The sequence below is a fragment of the Dipodomys merriami genome, unplaced genomic scaffold, assembly GCF_024711535.1.
Source record: "Dipodomys merriami isolate MVZ:Mamm:240054 unplaced genomic scaffold, mDipMer1.0.p SCAF_2, whole genome shotgun sequence".
In the NCBI taxonomy this organism is placed as follows: Eukaryota; Metazoa; Chordata; class Mammalia; order Rodentia; family Heteromyidae; genus Dipodomys; species Dipodomys merriami.
This window is the reverse complement of record NW_027203381.1, coordinates 18,625,902-18,653,247: the sequence shown is the minus strand read 5'-3', so window position 1 is coordinate 18,653,247 and position 27,346 is coordinate 18,625,902. Positions and strand designations below refer to the sequence as shown.

General features: G+C 37.0%; 1 protein-coding gene across 4 annotated transcripts in view; it reads right to left on the bottom strand.

The window, feature by feature from the left end:
- The window catches only part of Dym (dymeclin), a 320,347-nt gene that overhangs the window by 126,102 nt on the left and 166,899 nt on the right, over positions 1–27,346 (bottom strand). For 3 of the 4 annotated variants that reach the window (XM_070029178.1, XM_070029180.1, XM_070029179.1), the window contains exon 14: positions 23,809–23,973. The exons of the other annotated variant lie outside the window; for it this stretch is intronic. In XM_070029178.1, the coding sequence (XP_069885279.1) occupies positions 23,809–23,973 (165 nt within the window). The remainder of the gene's footprint in view (positions 1–23,808; positions 23,974–27,346) is intronic. 4 annotated transcript variants of the gene reach the window in all.

Below are 27,346 nucleotides of genomic sequence, written 5' to 3'. Positions count from 1 at the left end.
AATATCCAAAGACATGGATGCTGAACAACACATTGCTGAGTGATGAGTGAGTCTCTGAAGAAATATAGAGGTCAAAAAACCCTGAAATCGAATGAAAATGAAAACAATCTTACCAGAACCTTTGAAAAACAGCAAAGGCAGTGCCAAGAGGGAAATTTTTAGTTATGGGTGCCTAAATTAAAAAAAAAACAAAAACAAAAACGACACATAGAGAAAAGAGTTCTCAAACAAACAGCCTTAATGTTACACTCCAACCTTCTAGATAAACAGGGAACAGGACAAATTCAATGTAGTGATGGAAAGAAATAATAAAGATCAGGGAAGAAAATAATGAAAGGAAGACTAAAGAAAAACTACACAAAGAATCAATGAAACACAGACAAACTACTAATTCAACCAAAAAAGGAGGGAAGTGAGTCAAATGAATAAAATGAGATGAAAAAGGGAATATCACAACGAATACCAAAAAAATCCAAAGGATCATGATGCAATAGCATAAAAACCTATATTCAAACTGGAAAAATCTAGACAAAAGTGTATAAATTCTAAGTACCATCCCAGTTACCAAAACTGAACCAAGAGGATATGAACTACTTAAACAGATAAATTACAAACAAGGAGACTGAAGCAGTGACAGTTTCCCAATGAAGAGCCCAGGGTCATATGAATTCATGGCCAGATCTTTAAAGACTGAACAAGAATACCCTGCAAACTCTTTTATAAAATAAAAATGGAAGGAATACCATCAAATTCATTCTATGAAGCCAGTATTACATTTATTCCAACCTGGACAATACAAAAAGATAATTATAGACCAATCTTCTTCATGGGGCAAAAATTCTCAATAAAAATCTTCCAAACTGAATTCAACCATACATTAAGAAGATCAGACACCATGTTCAAGCAGTTTCATCCCAGGAATGCAAGGATAGTTCAACATGCATAAATCAAATGTAATGCATCACATAAACAGATTTACAAACAAAAATCACATGATCATCTCAATGATACAGAAAAAGCCTTTGACAAAATTCAACACTCTTCTACAATAAAAGCTCTGAAAATGCTAGGAATAGAGAAAATGTACCTGAACTTAACAAAGGCTATATATGACAAACCTTTAGTAAACTGGGAGAAACTTAAGTCATTTTCCCTAAAGCAAGAACAAGACAAAAGTGTCCACTCTCCCCACTTTTATTCAATATGATACTAGAATATCTAGAAAGAGAAATAAGGCAGAAGAAAGAAAAGATTCAAAAAAGGAAGGAGGAAGTCAAGTTCTACCTAATTACAGATGGTATCTTCTTACTACAGTTAACAGGCCCTAAAGACTCATGAAAAAAAAAAATTTAGATCTACTGAACACCTTCACAAATATAGCTTTTCAATATAGCAATGATGAACACAAAGAAATCAAGAGAATAATTCCATTTACAATAGAGTCAAAACAATAAAATACCTAGTTATGAATTTTATCAAGAAAGTGAAAGAACTCTACACTGGAAACTATAAAACCTTGAAGAAAAGAAACAAAGAATAATACCAGAAGATGGAGAGACTTCCAATGCTCATGGATGGGCAGAATTAATATTACAAAAATGACCATACATGGTGGGCTCTGGTGGCTCACACCTGTAATCCTAGCTACTCAGAAGGCTGAGATCTGAGGATCACAGTACAAAGCTAACCCAGGCAGGAAAGTGCATGAGACTCTTATTTCCAACTAACCACCAGAAAACGGGAAGTGGTGTTGTGGCTCAAATGGTGGAGAACTAGCCTTGGGCTGAAGAGCTCAGGTACAGCGCCCAAACCCCACAACCAACAAAAAGTTAAAAAAATAAAACAATAAGATAAAAATGACCACACAGACAAAACAATCTATAGTTTCAATGCCTAATTTATCAAAGTTTCAATGTCATTCTTCACAAAAACAGAAACAAATTAATCCAAAATTTGCACTGAAGTATAAAAGAGCCTAAATAACAAATGCAATCTTGAGTAAAAAGAGCAATGCTGGAGTTATTATAATACTGGATTTTAAATTAGACTAGAGAGCCATAGTAACAAAAACAGCTTGGTTCAACTCCAAAGACAAATGAAACAGAAGACCTAGGAATAAAACCACACAGCTACAGTCATTTACTCTTCCATAAAGCAGTCAAACCTATACACTGGAGAAAAGACAACCTCTTCAAGGAATGCTGCTGTAAAAACTAGTCCTCCATTTATAGGAGTGTTGAAACTTAATCCTCATCTCTCATCCTGCATAAAAACCAAGTCCAAATGGATCAAAGAACTCAAAAATAGGACATGAAACTAACACACATACACACAATTACACACACACACACACACACATACAATGAAAGAGTGTAAATCAATATACAAGAAACATACCTGAGTCATGTTTACTTTAGTGATGGTGATAATAGCGAAATGGGGGAATCAGCCAATGTGAGCAATAACACATGAATGGATAATGAAGAAAGGTACTTACGTACTATAGAATAATACAAAATCATATATCAAATTAAATTATGACATTTGTAAGAAAATGGATGTAGTCAGGGAGTATCATGTTAAGATAAGCTATGCTCAACAAGCCAAATGTTCTATGCTTCCACTCCTATGTGGAAGCTAGACCTAAAAGACATATGCATTCACGGATATGTTTATATATGTATATATACTACATACATACATACTTGCAACCATGATTCTAACTATAGGACTAGAGGGATGAGGAGAAGAGGAGAAAAGAAAGATGAATAGTGAATAATTTTGAAATACATATCAATATGGTGTTAGGGGAAGAAAAAGAAAGCAATAAAGAGGGTTATTCTGAGCAAAATATATTCATGTCTGAGATCTCATGGTAAAACCTCTTGGTACGATTAATATGCACACTGAATATGAATATTACAAAAAACCTTTGCAAACAAATGTATGCTAATAAAAGTTATATGAAACATATTGAATGTTGGATAAAAATAAAAATTTTAATATTTCTCCTTACCTGAAGTAGTAACTATGTATTTTTACCACAGTACTTTCACTTTAAGTTTTTAAGTACGACACCAAATATATATTTTAATTTATGTAGAAATCTTATCCACTTAATTATATGTTGCCTACACAATTTTTATTTGCACAATGAGTCTCTTTTTGTAAATTGTAAATGCCAGTCATGAATAGCTTTTTAAAATGTATTACTTCTTTATTACAGAAACCAAATCCAAGGTTCTCTGTTTTGTTTTTTTTTAGTTTTTTTTCATCACCAGGAAAGATAGACACCATAAAGCAGTTTTACATGTCTAGATTCATGTCTACCACTTCCTAGTTCATTCCACATGCTACCAACTTCAGTCTGCCTGTGACTCCAGAACAACTACACTATAGCTCATGTTAACCTCTTAGCCTATACTTTCCTTCCCTATATACATATGCCTGGTAAATTTTTGACTTATTCTTTAAATTTACCTTAAACAAACAAAAACATGCATCATACTTTCTGGTTACTTGTTTGTATGTTTATTTTTCTTACTAAAATACTAAGTTCTCAAGAATGGCATATTTCATTTCTGCTTCCTTGGCACATAGAATAATGCCTGTACATTTACGAGGTTTAAAAAAATGTTTATTTGAACTAAACTCAGAAAAAGAAATAATCTGGGACACTGAATTATGCGCCTCCTGTTTCATGTAAGTGCTAACTCCTGGCGCAGCTGTACTTAGAGTAACTAATGTTAAATGAGATCATAAGGATGGGCCAATGATGGGTAGGATTAATGTTCTTACAAGAGACATCAGAGAGCTTTCTCTCTGTGAATGCACAAAGAACAGGCCACGTGAACACACACAGCAAGAGCACTGTCTAAAATCTAAGAAGATAGTCATCATAAGACACCAACTGCTAGTACCTTGACCTCAGACTTCCAGTCTCCAGAACTGTATTTAAATATCTGTTGTTTAAGGTACTCAGTCTACAATATTTTGTTATTTCAGTCAGAGATGACTAATACATAAAGCATATGGTCAAGATGAGGCAGGCACCTGCTCTCCTCCCACTAAAAGGCAAGTTAGGGCTCTTGGGATCCCCAAGATCAGATTCATCTGTAGAGGGAAGAATGTTCTTTTGGCCAGGGCAAGTAAAGGTGCTTGTTCTCTAGAGGGCTCTACTGGAAACTGTCACTTCATCCTTTGCCACAACTTGCTCCAAACCAAGACCATTAAACATTCCATAACCCCTTCACAAGCAAATTAATTCTACAAGAGAGCTCAATTGACAAATGGCTGGTTACTGATATAATAGAGAAGTACAAGTCTTTATTCTATCATGGGCCAGTATTTATTTACTCCAATAATGTCTATCTCAGAGTTATGCTGGAACCATTACAGTACATCCAAAATAACCATCATCTAGGAAATCACAAAAATAAAGCTTAGAGGGTATGGGAAGTAAACAAAGAGGCTCTGGTTATGGATATAGTAGTAAGGAAAGGCTCTATCCAGGAGGTGACATTTAAGCAAAGGTCTGAAGAAGGCAAAGGTGTGCACTGTGCAGATACCTAGGAAAGATCATTTTAGGAAAAGAAAGAAGAAATGCCAGTGGCCAAAAGAAGGGCATGTTCAAGTTCAATTTCTGTTGACTTCATTAATCTGTGGTGTTTTTTAAAGTTCAAAAGATCTAAGACACATCATTTTCTTTTATTTGCCAAGAATCACCTGATCCATAAGAAAACTTTTGCCTTTCTTGCTTACAACAGAGAATTAACTGGTTACTGTATTCAGCTAGCATGTACTAACTACAACAATAGAGTATGTCTACTCCTGGACAGGATTTAGATCGGGGGGGGGGGGGGACATTGCTAACAACATCTTGAAGATATACTAGAAATGAAAAATATACTAGCATGGAAAATATTATATTCATGAATTTATTACCCAGCTGTAGAACCTGTCTACTTCTGAAAAGTGACAAATTGTCTAGATAAGAATCTATGATGTTAATTATACAGTCACCAATGTATAACTATTAATCATTTTAGTTTAGTGGGAAAACTAATCAGTGACATTTGAGTGCTTAGTATCTGGCAGACATTTTATAAAGTATTTTGACCTCAACACAGAGAGATGGTCTGCCTATCACCATCTCACTTACTAAAAATTATCCTCTGGTCCATGGCAGACTTAGAACTGATAAAGCCTATGCAGCCTGACTCAACAGCTTGGTACCATATTTGTTTGTTTTTGCAGTATTGGGGACTTAACCTGGGGGTGTCCTACATACCAGACAAGTGTTTACCACTGACCTACATCCTCACCTCTTGTGAGTTTTGTTTTTAAAGGGACATTATAATGTATCACTTTTTTTTTTTTTGTCAGTCATGGGGCTTGAACTCTGGGCTTGAGCGCCATCCCTCAGCTCTTCAGCTCAAGGTGAGCTCTCTACCACTTGAGCCACAGCACTACTTCCAGTTTTCTAGTGATTTATTGGAGATAAGAGTCTCAGGAACTTTCCTGCCCAGGCTGGCTTTGAACTGTGATCCTCAGATCTCAGCCTTCTGAGTTACAGATGTGAGCCACCGGTGCGTGGCTTAATGTATCACTTTTGATAGTCAAGATTTTCATCTTTCTTATCTTTATGATCCTTTAATGAAGATCCAGTCACCATTTAGTAGTAATAGGATAATCAAATATGCCAATTTGCCTAGGACATTTAACTACTACATAATGTCCATCATTCACTTTCCTAACGATCTGGCTGGGCTTGGTGTCAGTGGCTCACATCCATAATCCTAGCTACATAGGAAGCTGAGAAGGGAGGCTTAACATTCAAAGTCAGCCAAGATAGAAAAGCCCACAAGAATCCATTTCCAAAATCACCAGCAAAAAGTAAAATTCAGGTGCAGCTTAAGTTGTAGAGCACTAGTTGAACAAGCAAGTCAAAGAAGCTTAAGGCTGAGTTCAAACTTTGGTATTAGCAAAAACATTTTTAAAAAGCGACTTGGCTGGGATGATAAATTTCTACAATCACCCATTTAATAATCACTTCATTCTTTGATCTACCCACCTCTGTAACTCTAACTACTTAGGAAGCTGAAATATGAGGACTGGAGTTCAAAGACAGCCCAGGTAGGAAAGATACAGTCCTTGATACTCTTATCTCCCATTACCATCAATAAAGTCACTAGAGCTGTGGCTCTAGTAGTAAAGTGCTAGCCTCTAGCATAAATGTTCAAGGACAGCAATCTGAATTTAAGCCTCAGGACTGGCACAAAAGAAGAAAGAAAGAAAGAAAGAAAGAAAGAAAGAAAGAAAGAAAGAAAGAAAGAAAGAAAGAAAGAAAGAAAGAAAGAAAGGAAGGAAGGAAGGAAGGAAGGAAGGAAGGAAGGAAGGAAGGAAGGAAGGAAGGAAGGAAGGAAGGAAGGAAGGAAGGAAGGAAGGAAGGAAGGAAGAGAGAAAGAGAGAGAGAGAGAAAGAAAGAAAGAGAGAGGAAGGGGGAAAGGGGGAGGGAGGGGGAAAGGGGGAGGGAGGGAGGGAGGGAGGGAGGAAGGAAGGAAGGAAGGAAGGAAGGAAGGAAGGAAGGAAGGAAGGAAGGAAGGAAGGAAGGAAGGAAGGAAGGAAGGGAGAGAAAGCAAGCAAGCAAGCAAGCAAGAAAGAAAGGAAGGAAGGAAGGAAGGAAGGAAGGAAGGAAGGAAGGAAGGAAGGAAGGAAGGAAGGAAGAGGAGGGCTGGGAAGGTGGCTCAGTGGTAGAGCGCTTGCCTTGCATGCCTGAGGCCCTGGGTTCGATTCCTCAGCACCACATAAGCAAAAAGAAAAAAGCTGGAAGTGGTGCTGTGGCTCAAGTGGTAGAGCGCGAGCCTTGAGCTGAAGAGCTGAGGGATAGCGCCCAAGCCCAGAGTTCAGGCTCCAGACCGGACCCAAAAAAAAAAGAAAGGAAGAGGAGAAGGAAGAAGAAGAAGGAAGAGAAGGCGAAGGAGAAGGAGGAGGAGAAGGAGGAGGAGAAGGCGAAGGAGAAGGAGAAGAAAGGGGAAGGAAGGGAGGGAGGGAGGGAGAAAGGTAGGGAGGGAGGGAGCAAGGAAGGGGAGAGGAGAAGAGGAGGAGGAAGAAGAGGGAGGAGGAAGAAGAGGGAGGAGGAAGAGGAAGAACAGGAATTTCTTTTGGGGGTATAAGTTCATCATCTTTTAAATCAGAGTATTGACTTTCCAGATTTAAAGCACAACTCTTTTTCTTGTCTTCATCCACAACTGGGGCTGGGAAGGTGGCTCAGTGGTAGAGTGCTTGCCTCATATGCATGAGCCCCTAGGTTCAATTCCTCAGCACCACATAAGCAAAAAAAGCTGGAAGTGGCGCTGTGGCTCAAGTGGTAGAGTACTGGCCTTGAGCTGAAGAGCTGAGGGACAGCACCCAGGCCAGAGTTCAGGCCCCACAACCAACCAAAAAAAAAAAAGATTCCACAACTTTTCCATTTCTTATATCTGATCTCATCTCCTCCTACACCCTTGTCCTATTCCTTATTGTTTTCTCTTAAATGAAATCCTTTGTCTCTCTCACCCACTCTGGCCTATATCTTCTTTCATGCCACCCCTACACTTGGAACAAACCCACTAATCCAGTAAATGTCTGTCCTCCAATCACTGTTCTCAAAGTCACTTTCATCAGTGAAGCCTACCTGAGATCACCCATACACCCACCTGTCCTATTTATGAACTGAATCCTTTAGTCTAATTATTGGAGTATTACTTTTATTTCACTACTGTGTGGTTCACCATATTCACTTACATAAAGATGAATATGAAACATATGGTTTAAAACTAAAACTTTTAGATATATCTATACTTATTCACTAAAGGGAATGTATCAGCCATAAATCTGGTTAAAAATCCTAAGTCCGACTAACTTTTTCAGAGGAAATCCTAAGATTTGGATACTTGATTAACAAAGCATGATTACATTCACTGGTAGTACACAATTTAAAAATACGTCACTTTCAATCTCATGGAATAACAAGGTGAAGTAGTGTTGGCCTTGCCCTGGTCCTATGGCTTACAATTTGTCCAATTCTGAACATTAGCTTTGTGTTTTTTGTTTATATCAACAATAAAGATAGTAATATGAGTATGAGAAAAGTTAGAAAAAATGATATATGGAAAACCATCTCTTTTGGGCCAAAGACTGCACATTCATTGAATTAGTATAATAACAAATGCATTAGAAATTCTGTTAGCAAGTTATGTTTTTCAGTGTAAATGTACATTAGACAAGAAAGATAACTAGTTCTAGGTAACACTATAATTTTGGAACATTATGCTTAATTTGAAACCATGAAGTAAGCCAGGCACTAGTGGCTCTTTCCTGTAATCCTATCTACTCAGGAGGCTGAGATCTGAGGGTTGTAGTCTGAAGGCAGCCAGGACAGAAAAGTCCCTGTGAGACTCTTCTTTCCAATTAACTCTTAAAAAACCATAAGTGGAACTGTGGATCAAAGTGGTAGAGTGCTACCCTTGAGCAAAAGATCCCGGGTCCTGAGTTCAAGCCCTATGATAGAAAAAGAAAGAAAGAAAGAGGGGGGAGAAGGAAAGGAGGGAGGGAGGGAGGGGGGGGAAGGGAAGGAAGGAAAGAAAGAAAGAGAAAGAGAGAGAAAGAGAGAAAGAAAGAAAGGAAGGAAGGAAGAAAGAAAGGAAGGAAGAAAGAAAGACAGGAAGGAAGGAAGGAAGGAAGGAAGGAAGGAAGGAAGGAAGGAAGGAAGGAAGGAAGGAAGGAAGGAAGGAAGGAAGGAGAGAGAAAAAAGAAAGGAGGGAGGGAGGGAGGGAAGAAGGGAGGAGGGAGGAGAACTAAAACTGAGATGAAACAGGACAAGTTCAAAAAATGTTTTAATGGGAAATGTATGTAAAACAGGTAAATTAAATACTTTCCAAATATTTGTGTAACAAAGACAGGCTGGGAAATAACTATTGTACTTACATGAATACAGGCTATTAGAAGAAATAATTTTTGATTACATACGAGGGAAACCTTAGCTTTTCTTAATGTACAAAACCAGAGAATACCACCTACAGAATCAAATTAGGAACAAAAACATGGTAACAAATATAGTATCATTATGTTAAAAAGCAACAAGTGTACTGGGAAAGTATATAGTTTTGGTTATGGAGAGATGTATCAAACCTCTATATGTTCAACATGATTAGGGCCCTTTACTGTCTAACTCAGAAGAATATTGATCCTTCTTCATTTTTGAAGAGCCCTACTCAAGTAAGTATTTACATTCCCTGGTACATTAAAGACAGTGATTTAAAACATAGGTCAACAAATTTAAATCTCAGAATGCAAATGCATCAAGCTGAAATAAGTATAAGCAATCATTTTAAGAGTTCATTGTGCTGTTTATGTTGGAAACATTTCTTACTATAGAACAGAAAAACAACTACTATTTTGACTATAAAAGGTAATGCAAATGAAAGCCACACTGACTTGTTCTTATTTAAAGAACATATGTCTGAAAGGTAGAGAAGGTTCACCATATTCACTCACAACATTCAGGATCCACTCCATTTTGTTTTAGTCTGCCAAAGCCAAGTATGGCATCGTGTGTGTGTGTGTGTGTGTGTGTGTGTGTGTGTGTGTGTGTGTGTGTGTGTGTGTGTGTGTGTGTGTGTGTGTGTGTGTGTGTGTGTGTGTGTGTGTGTGTGTGTGTGTGTGTGTGTGTCTCAAAGCCAAGTATGGCATTGTGTGTGTGTGTGTGTGCGTGTGCGCGTGCACACGCACATGCACATGCACGCTTTACCTGGGGCTTGACTTCAGGGCCTGTATGGCTGGTTTTCTACCACTTGAGCCACACCTCTTATCCAGCTTTCTTCCTGGTTAATTGTATATGGAGTCTCAAGGCTTTCCCTGACCAGGCTGGTTTTGAACTGTGATGCTCAGATCTCAGCCTCCTAAGTAGCTAAGAGTGAGCCACTAGTGCCCTACCAGGTGTGTTAACATATATTTATCAGTGAGTATTATATGGCATACAGACAGACAACTGAACAAGTGAATAAGCTTTCAGGATCTAGCTGTTAATAAGTGAGAAATTCTCCACAAGAATGTGGAATCAACTGCTTATGTTTTTTCAGGACAAAAGAACACTACTAATATACTTCTGGTCAAACTTCTAAATGGTATACAAAGCACTAGGGAAGTATTAGATAAAATATTTTTGACCATATCTTGCAACACATGCAATCTATATTTACTATTTGTGAAACAAATTGCTGATTAACAAGCATGTGGGCAAAAAAAGCAAGACAAGAGGTCCAAAGAACACAAAAGTCACAGGACTAAGTGAATCGCATTTACAACTTTGTAAAACGTACCACGATTTAAGCTCAAGTTGCTCATCTTTCAATGGAACCACAAATTCTTAATGTATACAGATTTGGTATACAAAGAGGTTGTTATTCTCAGGATTATATTCACAAGAGGAAGGGAGGGTCTAGACAGTGGGGGTGAAATAAAACTTCTTTAAACAACCTTGGTAACAGGAAATACCACAGACTCTTGCAATAATCACACTAAGTGTTATACAGAATTTAGTAGCATGGATGCTTACATTTACTGCTACAGAAATTAAATGACAGTGACTCTTTAAGAGGAATATTTAAAAGCCAATGAAAATGGAAATTCTTTCCCCTTTTTTAAATGAGACAATCATAACACATTGTTTCTACAACTTGCCTGCTGCAGCAATATAGTGCTATATAAGATAGGAAAACAACAAGCATAAAACAATCACAAAACAGATGATTGCCCACTGTTACATACTGATGAGAATTTAATTCACAATGGTGCTTTCTGACTTGACCATTTAAGGATCCTAAGAGGAATTCAGAGTCCTTTATGCAATTAACTAAACTATGAGAAGAACTCCCCAGACATACTTTTCTTACTCAACATTTAGAGGTAAAATTTTCGGTAGCTTTTTATTCACTAATTTTTATTAACCTTTTACCACGTATTTCTATTACTATCTTAAAAAGTGATTTGAGCCGGGCGCTGGTGGCTCACACCTGTAATCCTAGCTACTTAGGAGTCTGAGATCTGAGGATGGTGGTTCAAAGCCAGCCTGGGCAGCAAAGTCTGTGAGACTCTTATCTCCAATAAACCACCAGAAAACTGGAAGTGGAGCTATGGCTCAAGTGGTAGAGTGCTAGCCATGAGCTGAAGAGCTGAGGGACAGAGCCCAGGCCCAGAGTTCAAGCCCCACGACCGACAAAAAAAAAAAAAAAAAAAAGGAAAAAGAAACTCATTTGAGAAGTTTAGGATGGAATTGAGAGGTTTAGTGGACTTTCTTTAACAAAAATTATTATCTTTGCCCCAATTTCTAATGTCATAACCTCTGCACACTAGGATGTAGATCGTGTAGTGAATTTCTTGAGACTTCTACTGTAGAAAAGAATGGGGATTTGAAATTCCTATTACAGTATGTGCTACAAAAACAAATGCACATAGGAAAGTAAATTAAAAGTATCAACATGAAGAATGAACCTCAACATTTTCAAGGCTATATTATCACTTGTAAATATATGGATAGATAGCAACTATATATCCCAACAATCAAAAGCTTCTGTTATTTGTTTATTTGAAGTTAAAGGAATGATACAATTGTTAGTCATTAAACAGAGTAGGACAAGAAAGCTGTAAGACTATTAGTCACCAATCCAGCTACATTCTGTTGCTAATCTCTCTTCTTCCTCTTCCTCCTTCCTTTTCACTCTCTCTATATCCTACCTCACACCCTGTTTTCTATTAGTTTTTTCTCTCTTCACAGTGGTAAGTAAAAATGTAAAACTTAACATCCTCTGGATTACCTTGAAAATCAAACTACAAGAGCTGTGTGACCTACCTAAAAAAACATTTGAGAAAAAGAGCAATTGGACTCAATAAAAAAACAGACAAACATTTGAGAGAGTTGAGAATATCATTTGGTTGTAGAAAAGCACTTGCTCTAGCATGTGTGAGGCTCTTGGTTCTATCCACAGCACAAGACCAGAAAAACAAAGACACTAGAAAGAAGACAGAGGAAGGGAATGAATTCTCTATTGACTTCACTATTACTTTGAAAAGAAGAAGAAGAAAAAAACACAAACAAAAACAAATGTCTATCAAAAATTAAGTCCAAACTTCCACATTTGGAATACAACAATAAGAAATTTCATAAGGAGGGCAACTTTAGAAAATAGAAGATGGTCTGTTTGGAGAGAAGAAACCAAATGAGCGGCATGCGAAGAATTTTAACCAAGAAACACAGCACAGACTTTCCATTTCTACAGTATATACTTACATTTTTTTGCCAGTTTTATAAACTATCTTAAGTGAAATTACAGGGAGGTAGAAAAACAGAACTTGTTCAAGGGTTTAGAGAGAATATAAAGACAAAAGGACACAGTTTAAGGTCAACCTGGGATACATTGTGAGATCCTGTCTCAAAAAAAGAACAGATACAATATAGTTTTTACTAGAATGTACTTTAGCAAAACAAATAAGATTTTTAGTAGACTTAAGGATGACTAAAAATGATTCCAAGAACAAAGTTACTTGGTAAAAATCATACTTTCATAAAAGGCTTAGATGGCAGTAGAATGTTAAAAACATAGCTTAGGGCTGGGAAGGTGGCTCAGTGGTAGAGCGCTTGCCTCGCATGCATGAGGCCCTGAGTTCAATTCCTCAGCACCACATAAGCAGAAAAAGCTGGAAGTGGCACTATGGCTCAAGTGGTACAGTGCTAGCCTTGAGCTAAAGAGCTCAGGGACAGCACCCAGGCCTGGAGTTCAGGCCCCACAACCGGCAAAAAAAAAAAAAAAAAAAAAGCATAGCTTTTAGAGATAGAATATTTGAATTTCAGAACTGACTTTTCTACTTTCTCACAAGTTATTTAATCACTATGTACAGTATTTTCCTTGTCCACAAAATGAAAATAGTAGTACAGTATCTTAAAGGGTTACTTGAAAAATTAAAACAAAAATAATTAATAATTGAGACAGTGCCTATTACAGAAAAAGAATTCAATAAATATTAGTTATTATAACTACTAGTTGGCAAAGGAAATATGTAATATGTACATTCCAAGATGTGGCCTTTAAAAAAATCTATACAAGACATCTAAAGTTGATTTTTAATTTTTAATAAATGGGCTCATATAGACTAGTTTGCAGAACTACTGTAAGATCTCCTCAAATATGTCTATTTCTAGTTTAAGATCAATATAAGAATGTACATCAAATTAATTCCCACTTCTGCTCAAATCTGTAAGATAGAGATTTTAAAACATAAGAAAACTAAAATTTATAAATCTCAAAACATGATTTTTAATAGAAAAAGCTACTGAAAATATGCTATGTATATGTGCAGTAAAATACATTGATCTTTTTAAAATTTTTATTTCTGTACATTTTTATTGTTATAAAAAAGGTGATATACAAAGGGGCTACAGTTACACTTTTACAGGTAAACAGTACATTTCTTTTGGACAATGTCACCATTTTCCTCCCTCTCTCCCAGTTTTTCCCTCCCATCCTCACCTACAATCTATATAGTTCATTTTCTTTCTTTTTTATTTTATTTTTTTGTATAGTTCATTTTGTTTCTTTTTTCTTTTTTGTCAGTCATGGGGTTTAAATTCTGGGCTTGGGCGCTGTCCCTCAGCTCTTCAGCTCAAGGCTAGTGTTCTACCACTTGAGCCATAGTGCCACTTCTGGCTTTTTCTGCTTATGTGGTACTGAGGAATTGAACCCAAGGCCTCAGGCATGCAAGGCAAGCACTCCACCACTGAGTCACCTTCCCAACCCTATGTATAGTTCATTTTCAACATAGTATCTAGTAAGTACCAATACAGACAAAAAGAAAATAAAAACAGCAACAAAAAAACTCTCTCATTTCCATCTGCTAGAATTCATTTAGTACATTTATCTTCTTTACAATGTTATGACACTCTAGAAGATGAAAGTTCGACCAGAGAAAGGACTCAAAGAAACCTGGATTCTACTTCTAGCTTATTGTGTGATCTCTGCCAAACCTTTTAACTTCTCTGTACTCTGCTTCCTCATCTTTTGTAACATAGTAATAAATCATTTTGTTGTCAATATGATTTACAGGGATCAGATTGGAATAAATGCCATTTCTATTCTGTGGCCAAATTGAAAAGGATTTACCTTCTTCATCACTAGTGTGATGATTTAGTTACTTAGTGTCAGTAGGTGATTTACATCACTGTCTATTTAAATTCTGGAAGTCAAATCAATGTTAAGGGCTGGCATCACGACATGCCAAGGCATGGAGAGTAGGTGGAATTACTTTTCTTCCATATAAGGGAAACTCATATGTTTAAGTCTGTTAGACATTTAGTAACCAAGAATATTTCTATAATAAGCAGTTGTGCAAGTCTGCATGCCTGAATATGTATATAAAATTCCCTGCAAGTGGCAGCCCCAGGGGAAGAGCATCCTATGTGGGCAATTTTGTATCCACTCCAAATCCTCCATAGTCCAAATTGTATGAGAAATTTTAATTTATCACTTAAGTGTGTTCAGGAAATCTGGCCATACTTACACATCCACAGGAACATCAGCTGAGACTTGAGTGCCTTCTTTACCAGAGATCTGGAGCTAAGAGCATTTAGTAAGGCAAAAAAAAAAAAAAAAAAAAAAAAAACCCTACTACTTTCTTTAAAAAAAAAATCAAATGGAAATATTCTGTTGTTCTTTTCTAAAATGCTGTAGTTTCTTATTTTGTTTCCATGTCAAAAAGCTAATGATATCTTTATCAGGGAATACAAATTTATTTAATGAATATGTCTTTTTAAAAATTATATTTTAACTACAAATTCAATCTGACTTTATTTCCTTTGGATCTAGAGGTTGAATCTAACAAGAACTCAAAATGGGAATGGGGAAAGGGAGGTACAGAAAAGGGGCAAGGAGAAGAACAGAATTTTTAGTAATGAGGGTGGGGGTACAAACCAAACCATAGGAAAAGCCACAGAAGTTCTTTTAAAACCAAAAAGCCTAATATGAAATGGCAGCCAGGTGCTGGTGGCTCACACCTATAGTACTAGCTACTCAGGAGTCTGAGATCTGAGGATCATGATTCAAAGCCAGCTAGGACAGGAAAGGCTATGAGACTCTTATCTCCAGTTAACCACCAGAAAATTGGAAGTGGAGCTGTGGCTCAAAGTGGTAGCGCACTAGCTTTGAGTGAAAGAGCTCAGGGACAGTGCCCAGTCCCTGAGTACAAGTCCTATGACTGACAAAAAAAGAAAGAAAGAAAAAAAAGAAATGACAAAAGAATGAGGGTAGGAAGACTGTGTCCTGTCAGAAAAGCTCAGAGGGGGTGGGGTGAAGGCCATGTACCTCAACTGTAGTACAGCTAGCATCTAGATTTTTCAAGATGTACCCTCTTTTTCCTCCAGACAACAAAGTACTCTGAAACTCTTGAGAAGAAAGAAAAGCTAAACCAGAACCTTACGTTGGAAGAGTAATTTCTAAAAATTTTGCTGCTTATTGTATTTTCATACCAACTTTCCTAATCTGGATTTAATTGCCCTAATTTGATTTATACTGTACAGAGCACAAAGCAGTAAATCTCTAAGACTGAACACCACATTAAACATAGAAGAAACTTGATGACAGGATCGAGTAGTGAATATGTAATTCAAAAGGAAACCATAATGGCTTAAGTGGGCTAATACATTTCATTTCATGCCACAGAAGTGGCACAGAAATCAATAATGCACACAACCACAACAGAATTATTAAGACAGTATCATATACATGAAAAATTATTACTACTTCAAATATTTATACATTATAGACTTGTTCCAGCAATTAAAAAAAAATCCTTTTAAGGAAACTCATTAGAACATAGTCTTAGATTTAGAATGAAGCTGCAGTCCTTTGAAAGCAATGAAATGGCACTAGATGTGATGTAATTTTTAAAATCATAACACACATGATACCCAAACAGGCAAAATATTACTATTTAGTAATATAATTTGAAAGTGCTAGAGTTTAGATATAGAAACTATATAATATTATACTTAGAATTATAAACTCATTCAATTAAAAAGAATGGCAAAAAAAAACAGCACAGAAAAGAAAACCCTACATGTACACAAATTTTCAAATAAGCCATCACAATATTTTATACTGTATATTTAATTGATTATGTTCTTTTGTTTTGATTCTCCAATTTTGGAGAATTTTCAAAAATTATTTTGATGGTACTAATGCTATCTAGGGATATGGTTCATCCTTCTGCTAGATTTTAAAAAATGAAGAGTCAGAGGGGTAGTGAAGTATAGTAAAGCAACAAATTTATCAAAAAGTCAAAGTATAGACTCTGTAGAGAAGGGTCCCAGAGCTAGAAATCCATTGGATATTCCAGGGAAGTAGACTTTGTACTTTATTAATTTCTCTCCTACCCTGCAACATGATTTGTCAGTGAGGGTCCACATGTTGACTTGGATCCCTCATTGGTCTCTGGCACTGGGTACGAGGATAAAAGTGAGTCTTTGGCCATGCCTAATCATGCTTAAGTATGGAAGTGTATTTGATTAGTCATGTCTCATCACGCACAGGCATTACCTCACTACTGAGGTAGGATTTGGGGACATTATGGGAAGAAGAAGCAACATTTTGAGCAGACGCCCAAGGCACTATGCAATCAACAAGCACCATAATGGATCACATGTTGTCTGTTACATGTTAGGTTCACTATTTTCTATTCCTAGCTACCTAACATTTCCTGCTGGTTCTGGGGCTTAAACTCAGGGCCTGGACACTGTCTCCGAGCTTTTTTGCTCAAGGATAGTGCTCTACTACTTGAGCCACAGCTCTACATTTAGCTTTGAGCTGCAATCCTCAGATCTCAACCTCCTGAGTAGCTAGGATTATAGGTATGAGCCACCAGTGTTTGTCTAACAGCTCCCCTTTCTTTCCTTCAATATAGGGGATTCGAATTCAGGGGCCCGAGCTTGCTAAGCACGCATACCTACCATCTGAGCTAACTCACAGCCCTTTTTTGTTGGGCATGCATCACCATGCCTAGCTTATAGCTGAGATGAAGTCTTATTAACATTTTGCAGGGCTGGTCTTGAATTGTGATCCTCCTAATCTCTGCCTCCCAAACAGTTGGGAGGCCTGGTTCCAAATTACGCTTTTCAAAATTTACTTCCATTGATTAATTCTTTCTCATTTCCACTGTCACAATTAGTCTCTGTGATGGCCCATGACTTAAACTCAGGTTATTTAACTTCATATTCTATTAAGTGTGTAAAATCATAAAAAGAAATATTTTTGGGGGGGCTGGGAAGGTGGCTCAGTGATAGAGTTGCTTGTCTTGCATACATGAGGCCCTGGGTTTGATTCCTCAGCACCACATAAGCAGAAAAGGTCAGAAGTGGAGCTGTGGCTCAAGTGGCAGAGTGCTAGTCTTGAGCTGAAGAGCTGAGGGACAGCGCCCAGGTGCAGAGTTCAGCTACCATGACTGACAAAAAAAAAAAAAAAGAAAAGAAAAGAAAGAAAGAAAAAGAAAAGAAAAGAAAAAAAGAAAAGGAAAAGAAAAAAATTTTGACCACATCACACTTACGCTCAAAAACACTAAGTAGAGAGACAGGTGCTGGTGGCTCATACCTATAACCTTAAGTTATCAGGAGGCTGAGATCTGAGGATCATACATGGTTCAAAGCCAGCCCAGACAGGAAAGTTTGTGAGACTCTTATCTCCAATTAAGCACCAAAAATAGCTGGAAGTGGAGTTGTGGCTCAAGTGATAGAGAACTAGCCTTGAACAAAAAGTCTCAGTGACAGTGTTCAGGCCCTGAGTAAAGCTCAAGGACAGGCAAAAAAACAAAACAACAACAAAAACACTAAGTAAAACTCAACTGCCTATAGAAACTCTTAAGTAAAACAAAATACAAATATACATACAAAATGTCCTGGTCTGGCATTTAGGGCTCTCACCTGTTTGTCCCTAGACAACATAACCCATTGTAATACTGAATAATTCCATATGTAAATCTGCTCTTGACAAATTGCCCTATTACTGCTATTATTATGTGTCCTTCCCCATGTGACCTGCATTTCAGTTTTCTGTACTTGTTCTACTAATCCGACATTATCCTTAGTTCCTAGTTAAATTCTACTTGTTTGAGGTCATTTCAGATTCTCATCAGAAAAGATCTTTTTGCACATCACTATTTTCAGATTTAACTAATAGTACAAAGCAATGATTCTGACTTATCTTCCTGTCCTCATTTGATCCCTCAGTAAACATTAGTTCATTTTACTACCCTGGGCAGGAACTCCCAATTAGCATGGCAATTAGTATGATTAGTAGTCGTATAATTGTATCCTTTTCCTACCCAGTAACAGAATTTTTGGAGCACTGCTAAAGCTTCAATTTCCAGTTGTCCATGAAGGTTAGATAATCCTCTGATGAACTTTTGGTCCAAGGAAGGTATGATATCCTTAGAATGGAAATTTACATCCAACCCTAGTCCCTTCCACCCTCCTACTGTCTGGACATTTGTCTGGACAGTCCAAACTTTTTGGATGCAGTTAAGATACTGTGGAAGGTAGGTAACAAGAGAGAACTCCGCCAATACTGCAGAGTTCACTTCTACTTGAGAAACAAAGTGCCATATTCCTGTTTAATCCACTGTTACCAAGTAGCTTCTCTTTTACAACAGCTGTGCTTAATTTTATAACTAAATCAGGTCCATGAAAACTTTAAAGCAAAAATTTTCTTTTGAACAAAGACTTAATAGACTTAATAGTTTTTTAATATATTCTAGAGGAGTTCTATAACCCCTGGTACCTCACCCCTGCAAAAAAGTCTGGTCCTCTAATCAAGGCAAAGTATTAACCAGAGTCAAAGATTTCAGTGTTAACATGAATAATTTTATGAAAACATACTATCTGCAAATCTGTATGCTATAGAAAGTAATTTTTAAACATTTTGGTGTCTTCTCAGCATTCTGTTATTAGACAGCAACAAACTGAAACCCTGAATTAATAATAAGTCAAAATAAACTGTGTCACTACAACAGAAATTGTCTCAACACTAAACTTTCTTGATTTTTCCTTGCTTCAGGCCCAATTAAAATGATATTAAGCAACTGTGTCTTTGACATCATCAGTAAATACAAATTAAATATTCTATAATCTATTAAAAATAAAAGGAAAACAGGTATTTCTTTAGTTCACACATTTCACATAAAAGTTATTTACCACTCTAACCTACAAGTTAAGAAAGTGTAACTTAAAACTAGACATAAAAATATAAGCCAATTTACAATAAAAACATTTTTTAAAAAAGGCCAAGAATTTGGCTCTAGGTAGTTATCGGCAATGAATTAAAATACTCCAATACTTGCTCAAAATCCTAGATCTCTTACAGAAATTTTTATATAAATCAAATCTATGGTTAGTAGCTTGAGAGATAAAAGGAGGGTTGAAAGAAGGAGCTTGAAAGACTTATAGCTTTGTATAGTCATATTCAACAGAAAAAGAGTAAGAAGAAATGTGAAGCTCAACAATTACATTCAAGTAATTAAATCTACAAGTTTAGGGAAACGGTGTGAAAAAGATCTGAGAATCTATGAGCCAAAACAAGCTGTTTTCCTGTAAGTACCACACGTTAACATTGTGCCGCTGGAGTTTCGTCAAGTCTGTTTTCAAAAGCCAGTCTTAGGACACTTTAGAGAAGTACAATTTATTGGTTTTTAAACGATAAAGTACAACTAAAATTCTAAATTCAATTTTGGCTATCAAATTTTATGATATAAAGTAGAGACCATCCAGGAAGATAGTAAAGAGACTGAGGGACTAGGGAGGTGGCTCATGCCTGTATTCTCAATTACTCAGGAGGCAGAGATGGAGGGTATACTTCCAGGTCTGCTTGGGCCAAAAGCTAGCCAAAACCCACCTTAACAAACAAGCAAGGTATGGTGGTTCAGACCTGTAATCTCAGCTTTAGGAGGGTTTTGGTTTTCATTAGCCTGGGCAAAAAGTGAGAGAAATTATCTGGACAAAAAGAAGACAACAAAATAATCTATTTTAAGGAACAGTTCAAGTTAAGCAAGCAGTATTTAAGCTGAAGAAAAAAAAAAAAAACTGAGGAGGGTAATAACAGATAAAGTTTTCCAAATATGAAACAATCTTATAAGCAATGAAGTTTATACATTTGTGTGTTCTCTCAAGGACAAAGCTAGAACCAGTATTTGGCAATTACTGACAGGAAGAATTAACATCTGATGATCTTTCTAAAAATGAAGTAGCAGAAACTCTACTGCTTCCTGAAGTAGGAGCCCGGCAAGCTTGCTATCAGGACTGATGGAAAGAGAACTCATAGTGGGAAGAAGTCAGTAGCAGAATGACTGCGTTTTCTACCTAGAGCAGTGGTTTGCGTTAGAATAAGGTAAAATTCCTAGCTTGTATTTCTCTCTAGGAATTAAATTAAATTACATCTTAAGCATTCTGCATGAACAAAAATCATGTGTTTTTGTGAAGTGAATCTGTGATTGTTCCACTTAGACTTTGGCTCCATCTATCCTCTAAAATGTAGCTCTGCTGAAAGATTTCTCAACGGCTGGGTCACTGTGCATGCAAGCTATTAGTCACTGCCCAGGATGGTGACCAGAACCTCCTTTTGCCCACAACATGCCCACACTTTGAGGCCTGTCTGAATGGAACAATATCCTGTGCCTCATCCAGATTACAGGCAGTGGGGTTGGGCTGATAGCCAGTGGGGAGAAGCAAGGCCTTAACTCCAGAGCCCATATCCTTACCCATCACACTGTATTAACACTGGAAGGGCTTCCCAGACTTAGAGGCCCAGAGGCAACATATCTGGTAAGCCCTGAAATGAATTAAGATGGAAGATAATCAGAGAAGAGTCAAAACGCATGCATGAATACTATAAACTTTTTCAACCATGACAATATTTCCTTAACCAGGCTGTCATGGGCCTACCAGGGCCTGGCATTTTAATACAGATGCATCATTAAGGTAATTAGTCTTTGGAAAGATTCTGTGATAACCTTGGTTCTAATGATAACCTTGGGAAGTTTAATATCTTAAACCTTAGCTATGAGCACTGAGGAAGAGAAAGGAACTAAACTGGGTAAGGGATGAAAGGAATCAAAGAGGGCCAGGAAGGGTGCTAAATGGAAAGTGGACAGATTTCCTTTTCTCTCCTGGAAACTGAGCATGGATTTATCTGCAGCAAGAAGGTGAAAGTGGCCAAAGAATAAAAACCTGCTTCTGCCACACAGGGTTTCCACCTTCTTTCCCTTCTCATCTTTAGCTCCTGTTCCTTCCTACTTTGTCTTCAATATCCTTTCTATTTCATTTCCTTTTATCTTCCCAGATGATCATGTTATTTCTTTCTCTTCTCGGCTCATGCCAGGTGAAGGCTGCTATTCTAGAGGAAAGTAGACAGTGGCCTCTGTCACAAATGGCAAACAGCAGACACTGCTGCCAGCAGTATTAATGAGGGTTAACAATATTCTGTTTATGGGAAGCTGTAAAATATATAACAGTGAATGAGATAGTGTGTTCACTCCCAGGAGGCTTAGAGTTTGATAGGACAGACAGACAGACAGACAGACACACACACACACACACACACACACACAGAAGTGTAGGGTGATGATTAATTTCATGTTCAACTTGGCTAAGCTATGGTGTTGTCTGGTCAACACCAGTCTAGATATATTTATAAATGCACATGCAGATGTGATTAACATTTATTGTCATCTGGAAAGCAGATTTCAAGGAAAGCAGATTATCCTCTATGACGTAAGGATGTGACTAGCACTCATCTGTGTCAATTGAAAGCCTTGCAAACATTTGAGTTTCCCAAGGAAGAAGGAATTCTGCTTAATACTACAAAATCTGAATTTCTCATTCAAGATCGGTGTCTACCTGAATTTCTAGCTGGTCAATCTGCATTACTGATTTCAGACTTGCTAGTTCCTACAATCACTAGAGCTAGTTCCCTATTATCTATTTTCTCTCTCTCTATATATATATATATTTGTGCATATCTACATATATATGTATCTATCTATGTACATACAAACATACATTCCTACTATCAGTTTTGTGGAGAGCCCGGACAGAGAAATGAGTAAATAAGAGTAAGGTCAAGTATTCTGACAATTTAAGAGGTTCAACAATCGATAGTAGCTCTCCTATTTCTTGTAATCAGACAAGCTCTATTTTCAATTCTAAAAGTATCACTCACTTAACAAGTATTCACTTTCTTTATATAAGTTAGTGGAAAACCACTAGCTTTAGTTTGATAAATTTGTCTATCTATATATTTAAAAGAGGGTTTGTACTCAGGGCCTCATACTTTCTAGACAAGTACTCTACCACTTGAACCATGGCCCAGACCTTCATGAGGTAGTTTTATTTTTTGTCTGAATGAGGTCTTATAGTTTTTTCCCCCGGGGCTAAACTAGACTACAACCTTCTTGTTTTATGCTTCCCATGTAGCTGGGGTGACAGATGAGCCACTATGCCCAGTTATTGGTTGAGATGGGGGATGTTTCACTAATTTTTTGCTTAGGCTGGTCTCAAACCACAATCCTCCCACCCTCTGTCAGCAACATAGTTCTGTCTTTTACTTTCTGATTTTTCCAAAGTGTCTATACACTATTGACCAACATTATCAAGAATCTGTAAAAACCTGTGTTTCCAATGTTTCTATCAGCTGATCTGTCACTAAGTCTTCCTTTCCCAATAATCAAAGTGTTTTCACTTAGATATAATGTGTAGTCCAAAGCTTTAGTGTGTTTTTTCAGCAGCAAAGATCTATTCTAATTCTAAATGCTTGCCACTTTCTGCTTAATGTTGTCATGGAGTCATTTTTTTTTCTTTCTTCCTCTAAATTATTTGGCAGCGAAGATATTGCTTTGAATCATCATCTAGCTATAACATTGGTATAAGTCATTTCTGACTTATAGGAAATGTGTATTTAAAGTGTCAATCACAAAGCACAAAGCAAAAATGTCATATTGTCCCATTCTTCCAGTTTATGCTACCTAATAAATAAAAAATGTTGATTTTCCCTGTTATTTGAGATTGATAGCTTTTCTCTTATGATTCCCACCATTATGTTTAATCAACTCACCAATGATACACTACAACTTGTTGATTTTATAACTTCTCTATATGTAAATACAATGAGTAAGAAATATAAACCCCAAATACAATAATTTATACCAATCCATTAAGCCAACTTTGCTCAACACATTATGCCACTACTAGAACAGGATTCCTACAGTAAGCTCTTAAGTTCTTGTACAATGAAAAAGAGAATTCAGAATACATCTGTAGTCTGTAAGCCTAGCTACTTGGAAGATAGAGATTGGGGAATTATGGTTTGAATCCATCCTAGGAGGAGGGGAAGTTCCTAACTTCAATACCAGTATGGAAAAAAAATAATTTTTAATTGAAAGTAACTGCAGAGTCTGTCTTGTATACAAATCATGGAACTATAAATACTACTATAAGTCAAAAAGATTTTTAAAGGGAACATATGTGACAACTGTGTGGATGAAAAATTTTCTCTCCTCTATGAAACATGATTCTTAGGAAGACATTTTTTAAGGGAACAAATTCCAGCCACCAAAGAATTCATATTTCAAATACATATTTTCACTTCTATCATTTAATTGGCATGTGTCCTATTAAAGCATGCGATTATCAATCACATACAACATGCAACATGCAGTAAATCGACAGCAGAGGTTAATAACCTGGAAGCATAGGATCTGAGAATGTGAGAGCAAGTTAAAGACAAGAGTTCCTCTCCATTGTCACTGAGGGCCGAGAAGCAATGCTGAAGCGTAGAACAGTGAGAGTGGGGAAAATACAGTTTGTCCAACACATATACATATCTCCGCAAGTGGCGGCAGGTATAACTGAAAGACAAAGGTAAAAGGAGAGAAACAGAAAGAGTTTTCCTTTGAAAAAATAAATCATTCTTTATGTCCTCAAAGCTATGTAACCTCACTATGGTACCCAAGGAAAAATAACTGTTAATAGAGAATATTAAAAAGAAAATAACCCAAGTAAGAAAATGAGCAAAAGATCTGAATGTCTATTTACCAAAGAAGACATGTCTTCTTCACCAAAGAAGATATACAGATGGCAAATAGGCATATGATACAGGTGCTTCACATTATAGGTCATTAGGGAATGTAAATTAAAACAATAATGAGACAACACTATAGTCCCATTAGACCAGAACACTGATAACATCACAAGCTAGGGAGGATGGGAAGCAGCGGAACTCTTACTCACTGTTGGAGGGAATTGTAAAATAGTCACTTTGGAAAAAGATTTAGCGGTTTCTTACAAAACTGAACACACTCTTACCATGTAATCCAGCACAACTGCACTCCTTAGAATTTACACCAATGGAGCTAAAAATACATCCACACAAAAAAACTGTATAATTCATAATTGCAAAAACTTCAAAATAAGCACCATATTCTTTAGTAGGCAAATGGATAAATTTATACATCTGGACAACAGAATATTATTCACTGTTAAAAAGAAATGAGCTATAAAGTCATAGATACTGAAACAGGATAGTTTACAGTAACTTCTTATTTTCTGCCCAGTTTTACTGTGAATCTAAAATAGTTCTTTTCTTTTAAGAGTACGTAAAATGGAATAAAAAGATATATAGGCTAGGCACTGGTATTTCACACATGGAATCCTTGCTACTCAGGGGGATGAGATCTAAGGATTGTGGTTCAAAGCCAGCCTGGGCAGGAAAGTCTGTGAGACTCTTAACTCCAATTAGTCACCAAAAAAAGCCAAAACTGGAGCTGTGGCTCAAGTGGTAGAGTGCCAGCCTTGAGCAAAAAAAGCTCAGGGACAGGGCTCAGGCCTTGAGTTCAAGCCCCACAATGGATACACAAAAAGTAAATAAAAGATATATCTACAGGGTTAAATATGATAGTGCCACTAGTGAATCATATAAAATCCCTGGTAGAACAAGCTGACCAAAGACATTTTAACAGTATTATAAACACATTTCAAAGACACAGGAAATACTACAATGTGGAAAATGCTAAGGCAGAGGAAATACTAAATGAGTAGTCAGAAAACTCAGAGGGCCAGGTCCAGCTCAGCCATCAGCAACTTTAGAAAGTGAATAGTTGATATGTCTAAGCCTTAATTCCATAAACAACATAGAACTAAAAAAAAGTTAACCATCAGCAACTTTAGAAAGTGAATAGTTGATATGTCTAAGCCTTAATTCCATAAACAACATAGAACTAAAAAAAAGTTAAACTGCTCTCTGCTTTTGAAGTTAGAGTAAAAAGTAAAATACTGAGAAGAAAAATTAAAAAATATGTAAGCTTGAAAGAGGAAAATGCAAATTCAATCTGACAGGATAGAGAACAAAACAGTGACTAAGTGGCAGTCTTGAGACCCATGTAAAAAATACTATGCCAAAAAATATATAAGGCTGGGAATGTGGCTCAGTGGTAGAGTACTTGCCTAGCTTGAAGCCCCAGGTTCAATTCCTCAGCACCACATAAACAGAAAAAGCTGGAAGTGGCTCTGTGGCTCAAGTGGTAGAGCACTAGCCTTGAGCAAAAGAAGCTCAGGGAACAGTGCCCAGGTTCTGAGTTCAAGCCCCATGACTGGCAATATATATATATATATATATATATATATATATATATATATGTATATATATATAATATGTATATATATATACACATAATATATATAATATATACACATAATATATACAAGAGGTGATTTTAAAGTATGTTGAACTCAAAATCCATTCATTCATTTACCCACTAATCCCCACCTAATCAACTAAGTACTATCTTCTAACTACTGCATATAACTATGCACTAAAGAGAGGAGGACGAAACAGAAAAACACAGAACCTTACTATTGTAGAGCTTACAATCTAGAGGGTAAGGACAGATATGAATAATGAAATCTGATGCTATTGAAAATGTCTTAACCAGGGCTGGGAAGGTGGCTCAGTGGTAGAATGCTTGCCTTGCACGCCTGAGGGCCCTGGGTTCGATTCCTCAGCACCACATAAGCAAAAAGAAAAAAGCTGGAAGTGGCGCTGTGGCTCAAGTGTTAGAGCGCTAGCCTTGAGCTGAAGAGCTGAGGGACAGCACCCAGGCCCAGAGTTCAGGCCCCACGACCAGACCCCCCAAAACAAACAAACAAACAAACAAAAAAAGAAAATGTCTTAACCTATAAAACTGAAAAAGTCTTAAAAAGCAAATAATGTCTAAGATAAGATAGAGTTAAAAAGTCTCTTAATTAGAGATTTTGAAGAAACTTTAAAGTCTTTCTATTTAAGTCCTGGAAAACATTCCAGGATTCAATTCACCAAAGGAGATTAAAAACTTAAGAAAACAACAACAACAAAAAAAAGGTTCTTTTAAAATGAGATTCATAAGTACCCATAAGTAATTACCCATAAATAATCCCATGCCCCTAGCATCAACTGATACTTGACCAAGAGCCCAAAATACATGTTGGAGAAAGGATAGCTTCTTTAATAAATGGGCCTTCACATGAGATGAAAATTGGGTCCTGTCTCTCACCCTGTGCCAATATCAATTCTAAGTGAATCAAAGATCTGAAACCTTAAAACTATACTACAAGAAAGAACAGGGGTAACGCTAGAACTAATTGGCATAGGAATTAACCTCCTAAATAGAATTCTAGGGGCTCAACAAATAGAAAAGTAAATTGACAAATTACATTGCATTAAGCTAAAAAGCTTATCCAAGCCGGGTGCCGGTAGCTCACGCCTGTAATCCTAGCTACTCAGAAGGCTGAGATCTGAGGATTGCAGTTCAAAGCCAGCCCGGGCAGGAAAATCCATGAGACTCTTATCTCCCTTAAACCACTAGAAAACCGGAAGTGGAGCTGTGGCTCAAGAGGTAGAGCGCTGGCCTTGAGCTGAAGAGCACAGGGACAGTGCCCAAGCCCAGAGTTCAAGCCCCACGACCGACCCTCCCCCCCCCCCAAAAAAAATACAAATAAAAAAAAAGCTTATCCTGCACAGTGAAAGTCACTGTCATAGAACTAAAAACACAGCCAAAAGAATGGGCAAAGATCTTTGCCATCAGTACATCTGACAAGGGTCTAATAACCAGCTTCAAATCTAATAATAAATAACCCAAATAATAAATAACTCAATCAATAAATGGACAAAGGAGCTAAACAGACAGTACAAATGACCAATAAATACTCAAAGAAACACTCACCATCCCTGGACATACATACAGTAAA